General features: G+C 50.8%; 3 protein-coding genes across 3 annotated transcripts in view; 1 reads left to right on the top strand and 2 right to left on the bottom strand.

The window, feature by feature from the left end:
• The window catches only part of LOC118239329 (zinc finger protein 805-like), a 573173-nt gene that overhangs the window by 12661 nt on the left and 537079 nt on the right, over nt 1–23433 (bottom strand). The window lies entirely within an intron of this gene.
• Nucleotides 3811–14268, top strand: LOC100761901 (H-2 class I histocompatibility antigen, Q10 alpha chain). The gene is given in 9 exon segments (XM_035449315.1): nt 3811–3880; nt 4107–4370; nt 4622–4897; nt 6176–6451; nt 6577–6608; nt 6892–6924; nt 7510–7610; nt 14171–14228; nt 14230–14268. Coding segments are annotated over 9 exon segments (1146 nt in total). The 5' UTR covers nt 3811–3813.
• On the bottom strand, nt 20257–22947 carry LOC100761617 (ubiquitin carboxyl-terminal hydrolase 29). The gene is made up of 2 exons (XM_035449461.1): nt 20880–22947; nt 20257–20822 (listed from the first exon to the last, which is right to left on the bottom strand). Exons 1-2 carry the CDS (start codon nt 22945–22947, stop codon nt 20257–20259), a joined length of 2634 nt encoding a protein of 877 aa, XP_035305352.1.

Here is a 23433-nt window from a genome sequence, read left to right as displayed (position 1 = left end):
GGGGGGGGGGGACAGGCCACACTCAGGACCGTGGGGCGCTGCAGGCGGAAGGACGAGGGCCCCGAGGTCCCGACGCTCACACAGGCTCGCAGGGCTTCCGGGGACGAGAAGTTTTATGTCGCGGTCCTTTCCGAATCCCGCCACAGGCTGCGAAACGGACCCTAGGCTCCCGGTGTCCACTTAACTCAAGCCCCCCCTCGGAACCCGAAGCGCCGAGACAAACGGCGTCCCCGCCGGCGAGCATCCCGGAAGTGCTGCCCATCCCGGCCCGTGATTGGCCCGTGCGCAGCACAGTCTTCTGGGAAATGAAGTTTTTTTAGTACGTTTTGCCTCCACGTCCAACTAAACGGGGAGAGCGCTTCTCCCCGGTTAAGAGTGAAAGGCGCTCAAAGGTCCCGGTTTTCCTCTCAAATGCGGGGGCATCTAGAGGACCGAGTTGGTGGGGGAAGGACCCCAGAACAGGTGTAAGACCACCATTCTTCATCCGGGGAAACCGAGGCTCCCGAGGCAAAAGGATTTGCCCATCTTAGGGTTCCTGGCTGGAGCTCAGCTGATCTCTGGGTTCGTCCCTTTCGGATACTTCCTACCGAGATCGTTTTCTGAGCCGACGACAGAAAAATGTAGCCCAACATTCCTCCTGGGGAAGAGGATGCTGGAGGCCTCAGCTGAACATATCAATTCCATAATCCATCCTTACTGTCCTAGGTCTTTTGTGGCCCCAAACAGCTTCCGCGGAGGCTGGGACACCTGGGTCACTAGATCATTGGGTTTGCAGTTTCCTGACCTGTGAAGGCTGCAAGGGTAGGAGGTCTAGGGGCCTCGGGGTCAGTCTGATAAGTCTCTAAGACAGAAAAGAAACTGTGTCATATAAGCAGTGCAGTCTAGGTCTGAACACTGGGAATGGGCACATAAGAAAATTTGTACATTTACACAATGGAGTACTACTCAGCCGGGGGAAAAGAAACAATGAAATCTTGAAATCCACAGTTACATGGATGGAACTGACAGAAACCATCCTAAGTGAGGCAACCCAGACACAGAAAGACAAGCATGGTTTGTACTCACTCATATATGGATACTAGACATAGAGCAAAGGATCACCAGCCTAAAATCCACACCTCCAGAGAAACTAGTGAACGAGGAGGACCCTAAGAGAGACACACATGGTCCCCAGGGGAAAGGGACAAGATCTCCTGAGCAAATTGGGAGCATGGGGGGGGGGAGGGAAGGGGTGGGAGGTAGGAGAAAGAGGAGGGGAGAAGAAGAGGCCGGGAGATCATGAGGGATCAGGAAGACTGAGTCAGGGGAAGAAGAGAGGCGAGCAAGAAAAGAGACACCTTAATAGAGGGAGACACTGTAGGTTTAAAGAGAAATCTGGCACTAGAGACATCTCCAGGGATCCACAAGGATGACCCCAACTAAGAATCTAATAGTGGAGAGGCTACCTTAAATGCCCTTCCCCTATAATGAGATTGATGACTACTTTCTATGCCACCCTAGAGCCTTCATCCAGTAGGGGATGGAAGCAGAAACAGACACCCACAGCTAAACACTGAGCTGAACTCCTGGAATCAGTTGCAGAGAGGAAGGGGTGATGAGCCAAGGGGGTCAGGACCATGCTGGGGAAACCCACAGAAACAGCTGACCTGAGCAAGTGGGAGCTCACAGACCCCAGTCTGACAGCTGGGAACCAGCATAGGACCGAACCAGGCACCCCTGAGCATGGGTGTCATTTGGGGGGCTTGGGCAGTCCAAGGGGCCTCTGGCAGTGGAACCAGTATTTATCCCTTGTGCATGAATGGACTTTGGGAGCCCATTCCCCGTGGAGGGATATTACCTCAGCCTAGATACATGGGGGAAGACCAAGGTTCTGCCCCAAATGATGGGACAGATTTTTTGATGATCCCCCATGGAACACCTCACCCTCCCTGGGGAGTGGTTGGAGGGTGGGATGGGGAGTCAGTGGGGGGCACGGGAGGGTGGGAGGGAGACATAACAGTTTACTTATATTGCTGAATTATATGCACATATGGGCCTGTGTGTGTGTGTGCCTGAGAATGCGTGCCTATGGAGGCCAGAACATGGCATCACAGACCATTGTGAATCACCTGACGGCTGACACTGCATCCTGTCCCGCGCGCTATGTTCTCGCTGGCAAGAACGACACAGGACACTCGGATCCTTCTGCAGGAAAGCTTTAATGCATCTTGAGGGTGGGAGAGCATAAGCTTACCAGAGCGGAGACCCTGAGCCAAGAATCCCATCCCTTAATAAAGGCTGGCAGCCCTGCCTGGGATGTGTTACCCTATGAATGGCTTCAGCTCCTTAGGCCATATGAGCCACGGGATAGGCAGAGATCAAAGGAATGGAAATTACCCAGCGCCTGTGAAATAATTTACATTTGGTGCCTGCAGGCACCATCATTGTAATGGAGAATGCAGGAACGGCTCCCTACAGAATCCGTGCTCTTAAGCAGAGTGGCCTCCATGGCCACCAAGCTTTTATTTTGTTTCTTCTTTAAAATAAACTATTATCACTGTGTGTAGTGTAAGCAGGCGGCACACACGGGCTGTGGCGTATTCATGGAGGTCAGATGACAACTTGCGGTAGTTGGTTCTCTCCTTCCCACGGGTGGGGTTCCAAGGGTGACACGCAAGGGGTCAGGCCTGCGCAGCAAGTGTGTTAGCTGAAAAAGTGGAATGAGGACAGCAATGGCCCTGGCCCTCGTCAGAGTTCCCCCAGGGACTCCCTGAAGGAATCCTCTCACAGCTTCCCCTAGGATAGAGATGTCACCTCAGAACAGGGCCCTTAGAATATCCAAGGAGCATCCAAGTCCGCTTGACACAGAGAACGGGAAGCTATGGAGAGCCAGATGAGCTTCTGACTTGTACATAGTTGGCTCCTCCTGCCCTCGGAAAGGCCCTTTTAGTTACAGCACAAACAGATGAACAACAAACAGTCATGGCTGGCCGAGGTGATGCTGTCTTTAATACCAGCACTCAGGAGGAAGAGGCAAGTGGGCCTCTGTGAGTTCTAGTCCAGCTTGGTCTACAATCTCGAGAATTCTGGGACAGCCAGAACTACAAAGTGAGACCCTGTCTCAACCAAAACAAAATAATAGTCCTGATCTTAGGGAATGGGACACTTGAAATAAACCCTGGAAGGAAGGGCAGGTTTGATCCCAAACCACTGACAACCCAACGGTTTCAGCATGGTCAACACCCCCCAACACACGCGCGCGCGCGCGCGCGCGCGCGCGCGCACACACACACACACACACACACACACACACACACACACACACACACACACAGAGCGAGCTCACCCACAGCACTTTAGTACAAATTCAGACCCAATCTCAGAAGGACTGTTCTCATTAGGTCAGGTCATTACGTAGGACTAAGCTAAGAGAAGAAATGTCCCTGCCCTGTGGACAGTCCAAGCCAAGCTCTGCCCTCCCGGTGTCTTGCTCTCCTTGGGGGACTTCCCAGGTTAACCAGCTCCAGAGACACCACGACAAGCAGTGCTCAGTCCAGCAGAGCAGAGTCAGGCAAAGTCTTTGTCCCAAGGTAAGGTTTGCAGTGCAGAAGCCCAGGGCTCCAGTGTCCCCAGTGTCCCCCAGTTTAGTTCTCCAGGCCCTAACCTGTGTCAGGTCCTTCTGCCACGATAGATAGTAAAGACAGCTCGGCAGTTCTCACCCACACATTGGGTGTCGAGATCCCGGAGATCCAACCAGCGACGCCGCGGGCACAGGCGGCTATAAAGTCCAAGCTGACTTCGGACTCGGACGCGCCCAGATCTAAGATAGGGGCGATGGCGCCGAGGCACGCGCTGCTCCTGCTGCTGGTGGCCGCCCTGGCCCCGACCCAGACCCGCGCGGGTGAGTGCGGGGTCGGGAGGGAAACGACCTCTGCGGAGAGGGCGGGGGACAGCACCGGGGAAGCCGGGTCCCCGCAGCATCGCCCAGCCCAGACCCTCCCGCCCCTGCTCCACCCATCTATCCGCATCCCGAGCCCACGCGCCCACCCGGGATCCCGGGACGAGCGTCGGGGGTGTAGGTGTAGGGGCTCACCTCGCGCCACACACCCCCCTCCCCCGTCCCCCAGGCTCGCACTCGCTGAGGAATTTCTACACCATGGTGTCCGGGCCGGGGGAGCCCCGGTTCATTGTCGTCGGTTACGTGGACGACACCCAGTTCGTGCGCTTCGACAGCGACGCGGAGACCCCCAGGTACGAGCCGCGGGTGCTGTGGCTGCGGAAGGAGTGGCCGGAGTATTGGGAGAGGAACACGCGGAAAGCCAAGGACAGCGAGCAGATCTTCCGAGCGAGCCTCAGGACCCTGCTCGGCTACTACAACCAGAGCGAGGGCGGTGAGTGACCCCCTCGACGTCCCCGCGTAAGGGCCGGGAGTCGCCCCAGGTCCCAAGTCCGAGGTCCAGGAGGAGGAGAGCGGGGACCGGGATGCGGGTTTCCCTTTCGGTTTAGAGGATCCGAGGTTGGGCGGGGCCGACGGGCGGGGCAAGTAGTGATGGGGACGGACGGGACGCGGGTGACCCCCAGGGAGTGGGACAGGTGGGTCGAGCTGACCTCGCTGGAGGGGGTGGGGGTCACCCCACGCCAGGCTCTCACACCATCCAGCTCATGTACGGCTGTCACGTGGGGCCGGACGGGCGCCTCCTCCGCGGGTACCATCAGTACGCCTACGACGGCGACGATTACATCGCCCTGAACGACGACCTGAGGACCTGGACGGCTGCGGACACCGCGGCGCAGATCACCCGGCGCAAGCTGCAGCAGGCTGGCGCTACCGAGAGATTCCGGGCCTACCTGGAGGGCGAGTGCGTGCAGTGGCTCCGCAGGCACCTGGAGAACGGGAAGGACCAACTGATGCGCACAGGTGCCCCCGGGGCGCGGGCAGCTCCTCCCTCTGCCCTCCCTCCTGCTGGGCTGTGCCCCTGTCTCTGTCTTCTTTCCAAAGAATACATTCTCCCAGATTCCAGTGAGCGAGGTTTGCATCCCTCCCTCACCCCAGTTCTATGTATTCCTAGAAGGAGCACTTACGGGTACCCTAGGAGAATTCTAAATTGTGGGTTCTCTCTCTCTTTCTTTCTTTCTTTCTTTCTTTCTTTCTTTCTTTCCCTTCCTTCCTTCCTTCCTCCCTTCTTTCTCCCTCCCTCCCTCCCTCCCTCTCTTTCTTTGTTTCTTTCTTTGTTTCTTTCTTTCTTTCTTTCTTTCTTTCTTTCTTTCTTTCTTTCTTTCTTTCTTTCAGGTTGTCATTTGCTTTTAGTCAGTTTTTCTCCCTCACTGGGATGCTCCTGCTTCTCTCACTCCCTCCCCTTGTATGATCACAGATATCCATCTCCACAGGTGCCAAGAAGCACTGAGGCTCGGGATAATTAGACAAATTAAGTCAGTGTCCTCTTTAAACGAGAGAAAATCCGGCGATTTAAACTATCTTGTGCCCGACTTAACCATCCGGAGCCCCCTGCTCTCCCTCAGCCCCAACAAGTTCCAGTGTTGCCCCAGTGAATTAGGAGTTGAACTTCCTCAGGAACAGGGTCTTCCCAAATCAAGGACTGGAGTGACAGGGAAAATCCACACACCCCCCCCCCCCGTGGAGCACCGCTGTGTCCCAGTGAGTGCTGTCCTGGGCTCCACAGCACACTTCCAGGGCTTGGGGAGTCATTTACTCAGGCTGAGTGTCAGAGGTTCACCCCATTTCTGATGCACACTTTGGTGATGGCTGTTCACTTGGACAGACAGTGAATACCGGTCAGTAAGACTGCCACAGTGGTTATGCCTCAATGGTGGCATCAGTAGTTGGTGGGCAACCTTTATGTATCCTGTGCCTCTAATTTCGTATTTTGATATTAATTTAATCACACATTACAAATTATTTTCCATCCCTTCTTGCATCCTTTTATTAACACCTAACTTATGCTACAGAACGTCACATAAGGAAGACCATGTGGACCTGCTGGTTAGTGTGATTCTGGGTTCCCCCCAGAAAATGCGCACATCTGCAATGAGGGAGAGCAGCTCCACCTGCCGGTCACTAGTGTGATGACAGTCAGAAGTGTTCAGACGCATAGCTGGGTGTCATCATTGGTTTAGCATATCTTTGCAGATGGCAGTTTGTCCTGTTATTGTGGGATTTCTTACATCTTCCACACAGATCCCCCAAAGGCACATGTCACCCATCATCCCGGATCTAAAGGCGATGCCACCCTGAGGTGCTGGGCCCTGGGCTTCTACCCTGCTGTCATCACCCTGATCTGGCAGAAGGAGGAGGAAGAACAGACTCAGGACATGGAGCTGGTGGAGACCAGACCTTCTGGGGATGGAACCTTCCAGAAGTGGGCATCTCTGGTGGTGCCTTCTGGGGAGGAGCAGAAATACACATGCCATGTGCACCATGAGGGGCTGCCCGAGCCCCTCACCCTGAGATGGGGTAAGGAGGGAGGGGTGCAGAGCTGGGGTCAGGGGTAGCTGGAGCCCTCTGCAGAGCCTGAGCAGGGTGACACTGAGGGCTGGGGTCATGAGCCTCCCCTCCCCTCCCTGCCCTTCCCTTCCCAGAGCCTCCTCCTCAGTCCACTGTCCCCATCATGGCAGTCATTGCTGCTCTGGGTCTCCTTGGAGCTGTGACCATCGTTGGAGCCTTGGTGGCTGTTGTGAGGAAGAGGAGGAGAAACACAGGTAGGAGAGGGCAGGGTCTGAGTTCTCTCGCGGTCCTCTTTAGAAGTGTGCTCTGACTCGTGGAAACGCATCCACCCCCACCCCCACCCCGCCCCCCCCCATTGCTCCTGTCTCTCTCCTGGGTCTGCTGTAGGTTGAGGAAAATTCCTAGGGACGGGATCATCCCTGGTCTCTCACGAGCTTTTCTTCTGACAGGTGGAAAAGGAGGGAACTATGCTCCCGCTCCAGGTAAGTGTGGGGAGCAGGATTGTCCCTGAGACCCTGGAGATGGACCTGGAGTATTTGTGGAGCTCCCCCAACCCGTGTTAGCTCCTCCAGCAAAGTCTTCTAGGGGCCATGTTTTTTTGTTTTTTTTTTTTTAATCTTCCTATGATATTTATTTATTTATTTATTTATTTATTTATTTATTTACACTAGGCGGGGACAGTTCCCAGAGTTCGGATATGTCTCTCCCAGACTGTGAAGGTGACACTCTGGGACCTGATATGAGCTGTTGGGGGGAGTGGGGAGAGCAAAATGGACATGATTGGGTCCAGGGACTCCCAGAATCACCTGTGGGAGTGAGTGGTTGTCATCACAGTGCTTGTTGTTCATGACTTGTTCTGTAGCATGAAGACAGCTGCCCGGCATGGACGGAGTGGCAGAGAATGTGTTCAGGCCTCTCCCGTGACATCCAGGACCCCTCAGTTCACTCTCTGCGACAGTGTCTGATGTTCCCAGTGATCCTACGGGCTCAATGTGAAGAATCGGGAGCCCAGCCGAGCCCTGCACACCAGGCCCCTGTCCCTGCACTGCCTGTGTTCCCTTCCACAGCCAACCCTTCTGTTCCGGCAGACAGCAGGGGCCATCTCCGACCTGTCACCTCCATGCCGCCCTGAGTTGCAGGCCCTGACTTCCCCACTGGAAATAAGGACCTCAATTTGAACTTGCTTGTTGACATCATTGATCGGACGGGTTGACTGGCTGTGAAATAAATTATTGAGATACTTAGAGTTTGTGGAGGGAAATGAACGGCGGCGGCGTGGAGAACCTCCCAGATATGTGTTCATCGTGCTGTGTGCTTCTGGTGGCACAGGATGGGATTGTGGGAGCTGAGTGAGAACAGGGCTGCGCCCAGGCGGAGCTCAGGAGTCTGTTGTTGGCTGTGACAGGGTCACTCCTCGGCTCTTTCACCTCCTGGCTCAGCTGGTCTGCAGTGCATGCTTGATTCCCAAACAAGTAGGTTCTAAGGCAATGAGGGAATGGGCGTTCCAGTGAGACACACAAGCACCTACACACACACACCACACAAACACACACGTGTGCGCACACTCCACACACACACACACACACACGTGTGCACACACTCCACAGACACATACATACACCACACACACACACACACACACACGTGTGCACACACTCCACACACACATACATACACCACACACACACACACACACACACACGTGTGCACACACTCCACAGACACACATACACCACACACACACACACACACACACACACGTGTGCACACACTCCACAGACATACATACACGTGTGCACACACCACACACACACACACACACACACACACACGTGTGCGCACACACACCAGACACATACATACATCACACACACACACACACGTGTGCACACACTCCACAGACACACACACACTCACACACACACACTCACACACACACTCACACTCACACACACTCACACACACACTCACACTCACACACACACTCACACACACACTCACACTCACACACACACTCACACACACACACACACACGTGTGCACACACTCCACAGACACACACACACACACGTGTGCACACACTCCACAGACACACACACACACACACACGTGTGCACACACTCCACAGACACACACACACACACACACACACACACGGGACTGCCCCCCCCCCCCGGGAATCCCATTACACCCGTGTTCCGGTCCCCTGCCCCTTGCCCCGGGGCCTGTCTCCCCCACTGTGCGCTTTTCCGCAGGTCCCCATCCCGCGGGGTCCCGGAGGAAACAAGGACCCCCAACAGCTGCCCGGCCTCTCATCGCTGTGAAGCTCGCACCCAGCTCGCACTGAGAGGAACTCTCCGCCGCTGCCGCATCCGCCCGCTAGGGGGCGTCATCCCTCCCCGCCCCGCCGCCACTGCCCAGCAGGCAGCCTCTTCCCGCCGGACGGCACCACGGTGCCCGGAACTGGCTACGGCCCTGCTGGTTTCCAAAACCCTGCTGCCCATTTAACCTCCATCGCCACTTTGAGAAGGGTTAGGGTTTCAGATGGCATCGCGGCGACCACAATAGACCATATTCGGCGGTGACGCCTGCTGTACACCTGCGCCATCTGCTGGCCAAACACAGTTACTGCGGCTGGACCGGAAACTTTTCCCTTCTCGTTTTTTGAGACTCTCCCTCTCAGTATCCTCTCTCTTTCTCCTCTCTCTCCCTCCCCCTTCCTCCCTCTATCCCCCCTCTCTCTCCTGCTCAGTCCCCATAGCTTGGCACATGCTTTGAGGCAGGACCAAGTTCCTCCCCTTGCATCAAAGCTGGGGAAGGCAACCACAGGCATGGGGAATAGGTTCCCAAAATCCAGCTCAAGCGTCAGGGATACACCTGGGCCATGGCAAGCACACCAGCTTACACAACTGTCACACATAGGTAGAGGGCATAGGTTCATCACACGCTGGCTACATAGCTCTTGGTCCGTATCCGTGAGCTTCAATGAGCTCAGGTCAGGGGTCTGTGTTGGTTCCACCCATGACACTGACACACCCCCCACCCCCGCATATGACTCCGGAGCTCTGTTCAGTAATTGACTGTGGATCTCTGCATCTGCTTCCATCAGTTACTGGATAAAGGCTCTCTGATGACAATTAGGGCAGTCCCCAATCCAATTTGAGGAGAAGACCAGATCTTTCAACCTCTCTCCTATTACTGGGTGTCAAGCTGGGGGTCATCCTTGTGGATTCCTGGGAAATTCCACGGCACCAGCTTTCTCCATAGCAGCAAGACACCTCTCCCCCCACCAAGACTTCTATTTTATTACCCACCCCTCAGTACCACCTCAACCTACCCAACCACGTCTCCTCATCTCTCCTCAACCCTCCCCCCATTTACCCAGAGGAACCCTTCTATCTTCGCTTCTTAGGTAAACCCTTAGGTGTTTCTCTTGGGAGCGCCTTATTAGCTGCTCTCCACGCAGCTGTGGATTGGAGCCTGGTTATCCTCTATTTTATACCCAATATCCACTTATGAGTGAATGCATACCAGGTTTGTCTTCCCAAGCCTGGGTTACCTCGCTAGGAAGAGTGTTTGTCTGTTTCCATCCCTTGGATGCAAATTTCATGAGGTCGTTATTTTTTACAGCTGAGTAATACTCCATTGTGTAAATGTACCACACTGATAAAGATGCCCCCAAATGGTTGAGGGGCATCTAGGTTGTTTCCAGGTTCTGGGTATTATGAATAATTCTGCTAGGAACATAGTTGAGCAAGTGTCCTTGTGGTGTGATTGAGCATCCTTTGGGTATGTGCCCAGGATTGGTATAGCTGGGTCATGAGGTAGGTTGATTCCCAATGTTCTGAGAAACCATCATATTGATTTCCAAAGTGGCTGTACAAGTTTGCACTCCCACCATCAGTGGGGGAGTGTTCCCCTTTCTCCACACCCTCTCCCACACGAGTTGTCATCAGGGTCTTTGATCTTAGCCATTCTGGCAGGTGTAAGAGGGTATCTCAAAGTCATTTTGATTGGAATTTTCCTGAAGGCTAAGGATGTTGAACAATTCTTTAAGTGTATCTCAGCCATTTGAGATTCTCCTCTTGAGAATTCTGTTTAGACAAGTACCCCATTTTTAAACCGGATTATCTGGTATTTGATCTCTGGTGTCTTAAGTTATGTATTTTAGCAATCAGCCCTCTTTCAGATGTGGGGCTGGTTAATATCTTTTTCCCATTCTGTAGGCTGCCCTTTTGTCTTGTTGACTGTGTCCTTGGCCTTCCAGAAGCTTCTTAGCTTCAGGAGGTCCCATTTATTAATTGCAGATCTCAGTGTCTGTGCTACTGGTGTTAAATTCAGGAAGTAGTCTCCTGTGCCAATGCAGTCAAGGCTACTTCCCACTTTCCCGTTTATGAGGTTTAGTGTGGTTAGATTTATGTTGAGGTCTCTGATCCACTGAGACTGGAGCTTTGTGAATGGGGACGGATAGAGATCTAACTCCATTCTACTACACGCCAGCATCCAGTTATGCCACCAACATTTGTTGAAGATGCTTTCTTTTTTTTCTATTGTATAATTTTGGCTTCTTTGTCAGAATGCAGGTATTCATAGGTGTGTGCATTTACATCAGGGTCTTTGACTCTTTTTATGCCAATACCACCCTGTTTTCGTCACTATAGTTCTGTAGTAGCTACATTAGACCAGTGTCAAAAACTAAAGTTGGTTAAAGGTGCCTGCTGCCAAGCTGGGCATCCGGGGTTTGATCCCTTACTCCCACCTGTGGAATGAGAGAGCAACTCTATTTTATTATTTGTATTTCTTGCTATTGTATGCGTGTGTGAATGGTGTGAGTGTGTGTTCATGTATGAAGGCCCTCGGGCAATACCATGGAGTCAGAACTCTCCAGCCACCTTTATGGGTTCTGAGAATCAAACTTGGGGAACTAGGGCTGTTCAGGAAGTGCCTTTATACACTGGATATCTTGTTTGTCTTTATTTTTATTTACTTAAGGTGTATTTATTTATTATGTTGGCCAGAAGAGGACACCAGATCTCGTTATGGATGGTTGTGAGCCACCATGTGGTATCTAGGAATTGAACTCGGGATCTCTGGAAGAGCAGCCAGTGCTCTTAACCGCTGAGCCATCTCTCCAGCTCAGAGAGAGAGAGAGAGAGAGAGAGAGAGAGAGAGAGAGAGAGAGAGAGAGAGAGAGACCAACTCTTGCACACTGTTCTCTGACCGACACACTCCAGCTATGGTGTGCAGGAGTCCCACTCTTGAGCAAACACCCGAGTTCTGGGGTTAAAGGTGTGTGCCACCACCCTCCCGCCCTCGGTCAATTTATGGTGGAAGTTGAGTACGGTTACACTTGCCTATAAGCTCAGCCAGTCCTCAGAAGGCCAAGAAAAAGACACTGTCCAGTTTGAGCCAACCTAGAATTCTGCAGTTGTCTGTAGTTCTTTGTGTAGGGCTGAGATCTCCTGGGCTTATCCCTGTCCACTTTGACAGGTCTATGTGTGTTCCTTGTTCCACTCGCATTGGGGCAGTCGTGTTGGTGAGACTTGGTGGGTGTACCATCTGGCATTGGCAGACACAATCACACAGTGGTGTACCATCTGGCATTGGCAGACACAATCACACAGTGGTGTAGCATCTGGCATTAGCAGACACAATCATACAGTGGTGTACCACCTGGCATTGGCAGACACAATCACACAGTGGTGTGCCATCTGACATTAGCAGACACAATCACACAGTGGTGTGCCATCTGGCATTGGCAGACACAATCACACAGTGGTGTACCACCTGGCATTGGCAGACACAATCACACAGTGGTGTGCCATCTGACATTGGCAGACACAATCACACAGTGGTGTGCCATCTGGCATTGGCAGACACAATCACACAGTGGTGTACCATCTGGCATTGGCAGACACAATCACACAGTTGTGTACCATCTGACATTAGCAGACACAATCACACAGTTGTGTGCCATCTGACATTGGCAGACACAATCACACAGTGGTGTGCCATCTGACATTGGCAGACACAATCACACAGTGGTGTGCCATCTGGCATTGGCAGACACAATCACACAGTGGTGTACCATCTGGCATTGGAAGACACAATCACACAGTTGTGTACCATCTGACATTAGCAGACACAATCACACAGTTGTGTACCATCTGACATTGGCAGACACAATCACACAGTGGTGTACCATCTGGCATTGGCAGACACAATCACACAGTGGTGTAGCATCTGACATTGGCAGACACAATCACACAGTGGTGTACCATCTGGCATTGGCAGACACAATCACACAGTGGTGTGCCATCTGACATTGGCAGATACAATCACACAGTGGTGTACCACCTGGCATTGGCAGACACAATCACACAGTGGTGTGCCATCTGACATTGGCAGACACAATCACACAGTGGTGTGCCATCTGGCATTGGCAGACACAATCACACAGTGGTGTGCCATCTGGCATTGGCAGACACAATCACACAGTGGTGTGCCATCTGGCATTGGCAGACACAGTCACACAGTGGTGTGCCATCTGGCATTGGCAGACACAATCACACAGTGGTGTGCCATCTGGCATTGGCAGACACAGTCACACAGTGGTGTACCATCTGACATTGGCAGACACAGTCACACAGTGGTGTACCATCTGGCATTGGCAGACACAGTCACACAGTGGTGTACCATCTGACATTGGCAGATACAATCACACAGTGGTGTACCACCTGGCATTGGCAGACACAATCACACAGTGGTGTGCCATCTGACATTGGCAGACACAATCACACAGTGGTGTGCCATCTGGCATTGGCAGACACAATCACACAGTGGTGTGCCATCTGGCATTGGCAGACACAATCACACAGTGGTGTACCACCTGACATTAGCAGACACAATCACACAGTTGTGTACCATCTGACATTAGCAGACACAATCACACAGTTGTGTACCATCTGACATTGGCAGACACAATCACACAGTGGTGTACCATCTGGCATTGGCAGACACAATCACACAGTGGTGTAGCATCTGACATTGGCAGACACAATCACACAGTGGTGTACCATCTGGCATTGGCAGACACAATCACACAGTGGTGTGCCATCTGACATTGGCAGATACAATCACACAGTGGTGTACCACCTGGCATTGGCAGACACAATCACACAGTGGTGTGCCATCTGACATTGGCAGACACAATCACACAGTGGTGTGCCATCTGGCATTGGCAGACACAATCACACAGTGGTGTGCCATCTGGCATTGGCAGACACAGTCACACAGTGGTGTGCCATCTGGCATTGGCAGACACAATCACACAGTGGTGTGCCATCTGGCATTGGCAGACACAGTCACACAGTGGTGTGCCATCTGACATTGGCAGACACAGTCACACAGTGGTGTACCATCTGGCATTGGCAGACACAATCACACAGCAAACCTCCTGATCTCCAGCTCTTCGGCCCCTTCTTTCAAATCTTTCCCCCAGCCATAGGGTTTCGTAGGTGTTTTGCATTAGGCTTGCAATTGTGCCGTTTCATGGTGTTTTCCATCAGTCTCATGAGTTTGAATACTTGGTCTCTAGTTGGTACCCCTGTTTGAGGAGCCTTGGGAGGTGTGACCTTGCTGGAGTAAGTGTGTCATTGGGGATAGACTCTGAGATTCCAGCAGCCATGTGTTATTTCCAGTGTACTCTTTAAAAATATTTATTTGGGGCTGGAGAGATGGCTCAGAGGTTAAGGGCACTGGCTGTTCTTCCAGAGGTCCTGAGTTCAATTCCCAGCAACCACAGGGTGGCTCACAACCATCTGTAATGTGATCCGGTGCCCTCTTCTGGCACACACTGTATACACGACAAATAAATAAATAAATCTTTAAAAAATATTTATGTGTTATGTATACAGTGCTCTGCCTACAGGCCGAAGAGGGCACCGGATCTCATTACAGATGGCTGTGAGCCACCCTGTGGTTGCTGAGAATTGAACTCAGGACCTCTGGAAGAGCAGCCAGTGCCCTTAACCTTTGGGAGCCATTTCTCCAGCCCCCTCTTTTTGCTTCCCGTTTAAAGTTCAAAGTGTGAGCTCCCAGTGCCTGCTCCAACCATCTACTGCCTGCTGCGTCAGCTCTGCCGTCATAGACTCTTACCAACCCGGAACCGTAAACCCTTTCTTCCGTAAGTGGCCTTGGCCATGATGTTTTATCGCAGCATAGAAGAGTAACTAGGGCAAAAGACCCTCTATATTTTTTGCAGGTTTACTGTAAAACGAGTGCCTAGACATTGCTGAGTCCAGGAGGTGGCGCAGTGTGTCAGGGTGCTTGCTGACAGACGTGACACCCCAAGTTCAATCCCCAGGGTGTGTATGTGTACCTGGTATCCGTGTTGTGCCAGTCTGCAACCTGCAAGATGTCATCTGACGCCCACATGTTTACAGTTGCAGGAATACTCACACGCCCACACATGTAATGAGAAAAACCCACAGTATAGCATAAATAAATAAATAAACCAGGAACCTAATGTGTACTGTCACTGGTAAGTGTCGTGTGACAAGGGAGGAGAGGTGGCTCAGTGGTTAGCAGTGCTTGCTGCTCTTCCAGAGGACCTGAGTTTAGCTCCCAGGTCCCTCACGAAGCAGTTTATAACCACCTGTAACTCCAGGTCCTTGGGGTCTGATGGCCTTCTCGTGTGTGTGTGTGTGTGTGTGTGTGTGTGTGTGTGTGTGTGTGTGTGTGTGTGTGTGTTCGTGCATACACACACACACGTGGCATGCACTGACACCAGCAAGCCAATGAAATTAAATCTCTGTGTTAGATACCACTCGCTGTGTTACACACCTGGCGGCCTAACTGTTTTGTCCATGCCAGACTGACCACCAACACACGGTGGACGCTATTGAACGCAACATGTGACGGGAGTCACCTGACATCATCGTGGGCCTGAAGAAGGTCTTCAATGAAACATGCTTTACTCCCTATTCCCTATCTAAAAAGTCCTTCTTCAGCCGGGCGTTGGTGGCGCACGCCTTTAATCCCAGCACTCGGAGACAGAGGCAGGTGGCTGTCTGTGAGTTCGAGGCCAGCCTGGTCTCCAGAGCGAGTGCCAGGATGGGCTCCAAAGCTACACAGAGAAACCCTGTCTCGGAAAAAAAAATAAAAATTAAAAAAAAATCAAATATCAGCGCAGACAGCTGCAAAGTGACTCACTGGTAGAACACTTGCTTAGCCTGTACTCCATCCCGGGTTACAGTCCAGCAGTGCAGACATAAACACGGGGTGGGCTTGGTGAAATGCACCTTTAAATCCCAGCACTCGGGAGGCAGGGGCAGCTGTCCATGGCAGGGGGCTCCTAGCTCGGGTATCGCCACATCCTGTGGTCTCAAATTCAGCCCAGCAGAGACAAGGGCAGGTTGATCTCTGTGAGTTCCAGGCCAGCCTGGTCTACACGCTAGTCCAGGTCAGTCAAGGCTACATAATAGTCAGAGCCTGTCTCAAACTATATAGCAACAGCCACCTCCGCCACTGCCACAGAAACAACAGCAATGACTGATATTCAGGTAACACTTGAAAATCTCCAAGAAAGCATATTTCAAGTCTTTTCACTCTCAGGGAAGGGTGTGGGGCAAGGCATATGAAGACAGCTTAGTGTCGCAACTCCAGCATGTATCAAAACTATGAATATATTCATTGAATATACTCATTGAATATATTATATTATACTCAATGAATATATTCATTGAATTTTCTTAGATTTATTTATCTTATGTGTATGAGCCTTTTGCCTGTCCTATGTGAAGAAGGCACTGGAACTCCCGGGACTGGTGTTATGGTTGGTTATGAGTTGCCCAGTGGGTCCTGGGAATTGAACCTGGGACCTCTGCAAGAGCAACTGGTGCTTTTTTTTTTTCCAATGCAAAAGCAATGAGTCTTTTACTGCAGTTGTTTAAGGAGCTAACTCCATTAGCTCGGGCCCTTCATCCACCCACCATGGCAGATGGTTGGGAAAAGACACCGAGAAGCCACGGCATAGAGATCTTATAGGGCAGAGTAAGGGGAGTGTCTGGCTAGCACGTGTTACTGTCATGGCTGCCGAAATGGGGAGCTGGTCCCTTCATTCCCCCATTTTCTTTTTGGAGATTCCAATCATGGAATTGCTGTCTTTCCAGTATCCCCATCAGCGAGTGAGAGATACTGGCATCCCTTATGTAAGGGAGTTTATTTTGACTTAGCATTTCAACCAGGGAAAATGGGCGACGTATTCTTTCCCATGCTACTTCCTGCTGACTTTGGGACGAAGTTAGGGACCAAGAAGGCTGAAATGCTAGTCAAAAGCAAAAAGGGAATTCAGGCAACAGGGAAGCAGCTGGTTGGCAGACTCTGTTGAAGAGACGGGGGGGTGTCCACATCAGCTGGACTGGTTCACATCCAGAGCATGTCTGCAACTGGTGCTTTTAACCACTGCTTTGTAGAGACACTTTTTTTTTTAACTTGTCAAACATTAAGTGAAAATCAGGGGGAAAGATAGAGCTGGGGATATAACCAAGGAGAGTGTTTGCATAACATGCATGAAGCCCTGTGCTCGCTGCCCGGTACACCTAGAACTGGGCATGGAAATTTATTTGATTATTTCAGCACTTGGGGCCATGGTGGGTAGAGGATCAGAACGTACCTTAGACTAAGATGTAGTGAATTCCGGGCCAGCCTGGGCTACATAAGACCCAGCCTCAACTAAACAAAATGTGCCAGGAGAGATAAACACAAAAGCACTCAGGAGTGCATCTCATACTGTCTTGGCTTTTTCAAGTTTGGTGTCTACCACCATCTAGTGGCGGGCAGCAGCAACTGTTACAGAAATTCACAGTAAAGAGCAAAATGATGGGGTTTGTGCCTCCAGGAATACAGAGTCACAGCACGTACAGACATTAGTTACTTGGAAAACTCTTGTGTCCACATGGGCTTAGTCCCACTCCCTATTTAAATGGCTTTATGGCTTCACTATGGGGAATGTCCACATGAATACATATGTAGACACATAACAGAATTGTAAAAATCTAACTTAAAGCTGAGCACATTTGAGTTGTTCAAGTACATTGCAGTCATAAGCTACATTTTTTTTAACTTCTGTACCTTTTCAAGGTCTTTCTGACTTAAAATGGAATGTATCTTGACAGACTCCTCTAATTAAATCAAAAATTCCATTTTGTGGTTTTTTTTTTCATTTGGTATTTTTTGTTGTTGTTGTTGTTAGCTTGCTTATTTTAGTTTTTTTTTTGAGACAGGGTTTCTCTGTGTAGCTTCAAAGCCTGTCCTTAGAACTCACTCTGTAGACCAGGCTAGCCTCAAACTCACAGAAATCCACTTGCCTCTGCCTCCCAAGTGCTGGGATTAAAGGCATGCGCCACCACCGCCCTGCTATTTTTTCTTTCTTAAACAAACAAACAAACAAACAAAAGCAAAGTCTGAGCAGGGCATTGGCAGTGCATGCCTTTGATCCCAGCACTAAGGAGGCAAAGGCAGGCAGATCTCTGTGAGTTCGAGGACAGCCTGGTCTCCAGAGCGACTACCAAGATAGGCTCCATAGCTACACAGAGAAACCCTGTCTCGAAAAACCAAAAAAAAGCAAGGTCTGGAGAGATGGCTAGGTGGTTAAGAGCACTGGCTGCTCTTACAGAAGATCTGGGTTCCCAGCACCCACAGAACATCTCACTGACATCTTTAACTACAAGATTTGACACCCTTACCCAGACATAGATTCAGGCAAAACACCAATGCACATAAAATTAAAAAAAAAACACAAGAATTTGTTTCTTTTCATTTTACGTGTGTGAGTGTTGGCCTGCGTGGACATATGCATGCCTGGTACTGGAGGAGGACCAGGTGAGGTCTTAGTGTGTAGCCCTGGCAGGCTTGGAACTCACTTCTCCATAGAGCAGGCTGGCCTCAAGTTCTCAAAGAGTCACCTGCCTCTGGCTCCTAAATGAAGAACTTTGCTTGTTCAGGTTATTCTTGGATCTCCTAGCCCTGTTTCCTCCATGGTGAGTGGCCAACATTAAGAAAGGAATCTGCTCCAGCCGGGCGTTGGTGGCACAGCATTTGGGAGGCAGAGGGAGGTGGATTTCTGTGAGTTCGAGGCCAGCCTGGTCTACAGGAGCAAGTTCCAAGATAGCCTCCAAAGCCACAGAGAAACCCTGTCTGGAAAAAACAAAACAGAAAGAAAGAAAGAAAGAAAGAAAGAAAGAAAGAAAGAAAGAAAGAATTCTGCTCAAACCCTCATCTCAGCACATCTCTGTGGAACCAGGAGAGAAGTGTTTACCAATGAGAGTTTCCTGTGACTGGAGTAGCTGCTGAGGACTGTGCCAGGCCAGCAGGTGTTAGAGGACACGTCTCAGGGTATGACATCCCTCAAAGTGGGGTGGTGGTGGCACACTCTCATCTCAGCACTCAGGAGGCAGAGGCAGATGGATCTCTGTGAGTTCAAGGCCAGCTTGTTCCATAGAGTGAGTTCCAGGACAGCCAAGGCTACACCGGGAAACCCTGTCTCAATAAAACAAAATAAGACATTGTTTATGTCACCACGTGGGAAGGAAGTTTAGCAAGAGGGGGTGTGTGTGTGGCCCGGGCAAACTTCTTTGGTATTTTTTTTTTTTTTTTTTTTTTTTGGTTTTTTGAGACAAGGTTTCTCTGTGGCTTTGGAGGCTGTCCTGGAACTAGCTCTTGTAGACCAGGCTGGCCTCGAACTCACAGAGATCCCCCTGCCTCTGCCTCCCAAGTGCTGGGATTAAAGGCGTGCGCCACCAACGCCCGGCAGGTTTTTGTTGTTGTTGTTGTTGTTGTTGTTTTTAAACCAGTGAGCCCTGAGAAGGTTTTGGATTTGCAAATCTGTCATACTGTCTCTTTTGAACGCTGTGTAACCCTGATGTTATGCCCTGCGATTCCGAGAAAGAAACACAAAACAAGTTGGTGGTAGCCAAATAATTTCATTAGCAATGTGTCACACACACATACAAAACAATGGTTTTAATAAACCGACAAGAGAACACTCTATATGTATTCAGGGGAAACGAACACTATCATGGAAATCCTGTCGATGACATGAGCAATTCATACATACACTAACAAAATAAGACATTCCACTCACTGTTTCTCAATATTTACATCCATGAGTACCCTTTCTGAATCCACTTTTATCTGGGGTCCTAACACTTGGACCTATAATGAGTTCTAGCTGTGTTGTGTTGGTTTAGAATGATGATTAAAGTCCATCCTGCTGGGGCTGGAGAGATAAGATGACTCAGTCCACTAAGAGCACTGGCTGTTCTTCCGGAGGATCTGGGTTCAATGCCCAGCAACCACAAAGAGTTCACAACTGACTGTACCTCCAGCTCAGAGGATCCAACAGCGTCACACAGGCGTACATGCAGGCAAAACGGGACTGCACATTAAATAAACATAAATAATTAAAAAAAATAGCAAGGCAGCGGTGGCACACACATTTGATCCCAGCACTTGGGAGGCAGTGGCAGGTAGATCTGAGTTCGAGGCCAGCCTGGTGAACAGGGTGAGGTCCAGGACGGCCAGGGATACACAGACAAACCCTGTCTTGAAAAAAAAAAAGAAAGAAAGAAAGAAAAAAACAACAGAAACAAAACCCCACAAAAAGCACCATCATAGCCTTGTTGAAGAGCATGGTGCTTAGCCTGTTATCAGGGATGGCGGGGGGGTTTCTGTTCTAATGGGTTTGTTTGTTTCTTTTATGGGTTTTTGGCTGACTTTTTGTCTTGAGCTTTGCGATTCTTGTGGGGTGGGGTTTAGGATTCTTCTAGAAGGTAGGTAAAGCCGTTAAGCAGGGTTGAGAAGAGATCCATGGTTCTCTTTTCATCCTTCGGGGTGCTCAGAAGCCTGCACTCCGATGCCTTCTTCAGCAGCCACTCAAAGATCTCATTTTGCATGTAAAAGAAAATGTAGCCGGTGTGAAGCCGATTCTCTTGAATCAAGGCCTCGGGGATCTCGAACACTTGGACATCGCTGTACAGCAGCCAGGCTCGCCGTTGGAAGTCATACACGTCGCTGACGTAGTGGCCTGAATCTTGGGAGCTCCCAAAGTGGCTGACGACACCGACAAGCCTGTAATTCTGAGGGTCTTCTGCCATGGCCTCATTGGCTGCATCTGAGTGATCCATTCCTGCAACTCTGGGGCTCTCGGTGTACCCCAGAGCGCTCAAGAAGTCGGCATCGATTTTCGGATCGACCATTTCTGAATACCTGTTCATGTTCTTCCCCATGTCTTCCTGAGTACCCCTGACACTTTGGGGTAATGCCCAAGGAAGCAATTCCTTCTGGATTCTTTTCCCATGCTGCTGGAGGAGCTGCTTGCCTATTTCTTGAGTATCTTCCAGGAACTTTTGTTCTTTGAGATCGCAGAAGTTGTTGCAAATCTCGATGATGGTATGGTGATTTGGGTTTCCATATACATTGATTTTCTTGTAGTTCTTGCTGTCTGGATTCTCAGGGAGCTTCTGGAGACCCTTCTCTCTGAGGCCCAGGTCTTGGATGCTGATGGGTTCGCAGATGATGGAGTCCCACGAGGGCGATGTATTTTCGCAGAGCATCCATTTTTCCGTCTTCAGTAGGTCCGGGTCTATCCCAGAAACACCTTCTAGGCCGAGCTGCTGCTGGTCGTCACACATTATCTGGAAGTTTTGCATCTCGGCATCCTCGTTCGAGCCCACCTGCAGGACTGTGAAGTCGATGGACACGGAAGTTGGCTGGATGGAGGGTATCGAGTGCCCAAAGATCTCGTGCATGGTTCCTTCAACGCCTGGGACGTCAAAGTCGCCGTTGGAATTCCTGGTGGTCACCGGAAATGGCTGCTTCGTGTTTTCGTTGCAGTGGGAAGCCACCGTTAGGTACTTCGAGATCTCCACGGGCTGCTGACTCTTCACCAGCATCCTGTTGGCGGTAAAGTGGTAGCGTTTCAGGTGCACAATCAGGACCCTGGGGAGCCTCCTCCAAGTGTACCTGAGTACAGAATTCTTGTTCTTGCAATTCTCACAGTTGTGCTCGATTTTCTCAGGTGTGAAGAAAAGATCCAGAGACTTCTGAATGGACAGAGGGTGATCCTTCGTCCCCTGGGGCAGGTCGACAGAGAGATAGTTGCTGACTTCGGTGTTGAGAGTAGCTTCTCCACAACCCTCGCAGACGATGGAGCTGTGCAGCTCGATTTCAAAATTCGCAGCCACCGGGCAGATGAACCTTCTGGAGGAGGCAGCTTCATTTTCCCTCTCAGAACAGCACATGGCGTTGAGCTTTTCCATGTTCAGTTTCAGCTGCTCCAGGCACTGACTTAGAAACTCGTGGGCATCGTTCTGCTCGTCGCCCAGGAATGTGTCTGCCACGGTGGAAATGGTTTTCTTCACCGTCATGAGTAGCTGGCCCTTGATCTCCACGTCGCGGATGTCTTTCAGGACAAGGAGCTGGCTCAGGGGCTTGATGAGGTCGTCGCAGGACACTTTGTCCCAGGGGATACCTTGTGTGAGCAGGTCCTTCGCGAAGGTCGGAATCCCAAAGACAGACTGCAGAATGGAATTCATGTAGCAGGTGTTGCCCAGATTGGGGAAGCCTTCCCGGTTCAGTTGCTTGGCGTAAGTGTCGAGGGGAAGCTGTATCTCGGCGCATACCGGGGGCTCCTGGTTAAACTTGGGGCCGCTTCTTTCCTCAGCAAGCGTTTGTGTGGACAGGACGGTGGTGTCGTCGAGGTTAGTCTTCCTGCGGGCGCTGGCCATCAGGGAAGTTTCCAGTTTCCAGTTGGTGGGTTTTTCCTGCTCTCGTGAGGCCATGGGCTTCTCTCCTTTGCCTCTCTTGCTTCTGGGGTTACAGATCTTGTACTTCTTCTGTGGTTCGGGACTGAATTCGGTGAGGATCTCTTCCTCCACGTCCACGCTGGGGGCTGCCATTCTCTTGCGCTTCTTGATCTCCTTTTCTGCCTTGTCTTTTTTAGCATACCGGCTGGTGGATTTGGCCAGCGAGAGCGGCATCTTCCCGGGGAGCGGCGCCTCCCTCTCCTGTGCCGTCTCCGAGGACCCACAGACCGGCTCTGGGTGCTTCTTGCAGAAGGGATGCCCGCCTTCAAGAAACTCCTGCTTCCTCATGGGGTCGTCGGGGTCTTGGGTATCAGACAGATGAGCCAAATCCAGGAATGCCTTCAGTTGCTCAATATCAGCAGAGGACAACTTGTCAATGAGTAAAGAGGTGTCACCTTTTAGAGTTAGATACAGACAGTGCAGCCCCATCTCACAACAGCTAACCACAACGCCCGCCACATTATTCCCCAGCTGGAAAACCCGCTTCCTCTTCTCCAGCTTGAAGGAAAACACCATGGTAACCTTCTGCTTCCTCTCCACTATTTCGATGACGGCCTCTTTCCACTGAGAAGCCCGGGTGTGTCTGTTCCGGTTCTTGCTTCGGATCTGGACCAAACCCTGGATCTTTATGGGAGCCATTGTTTTCTTCGCCAAGAAAACTGGTGTGGTCTAAAACAACAAATAAACAAACAAACAAACAAACAAACAAGCAAAAACAGGACAGACACAGAGGTTGTGAGTTTAAATGCATTTATCGTATTTTTTTTCTTTTTTTAAAACTTTAAATTGGCTTTTAGTCCTCTTTTGGACTTAAGTACAACACTATGGAAAAACTTACAATTCCCATTTAATGTTGACAATTTTGCTTATAGATTACAATGAATAGAAATTGGAGTGCCCGGGCTGGAGAGGTGGCTCAGAGGTTAAGAGCACCGACTGCTCTTCCAGAGGTCCTGAGTTCAATTCCCAGCAACCACGTGGTGGCTCACAACCATCCGTTATGAGATCTGGTGCCCTCTTCTGGTGTGCAGACATACATGGAAGCAGAATGTTGCATACATAATAAATAAATAAAATCTCTAAAAAAAAAATTGGAGTGCCGCTGGGCGGTAGTGGCACAGGCCT

The sequence above is a fragment of the Cricetulus griseus genome, chromosome 9 (genome assembly GCF_003668045.3).
Source record: "Cricetulus griseus strain 17A/GY chromosome 9, alternate assembly CriGri-PICRH-1.0, whole genome shotgun sequence".
In the NCBI taxonomy this organism is placed as follows: Eukaryota; Metazoa; Chordata; class Mammalia; order Rodentia; family Cricetidae; genus Cricetulus; species Cricetulus griseus.
Note: the sequence above shows the minus strand (reverse complement) of the source record. Positions and strands in the feature narration are given on the sequence as shown.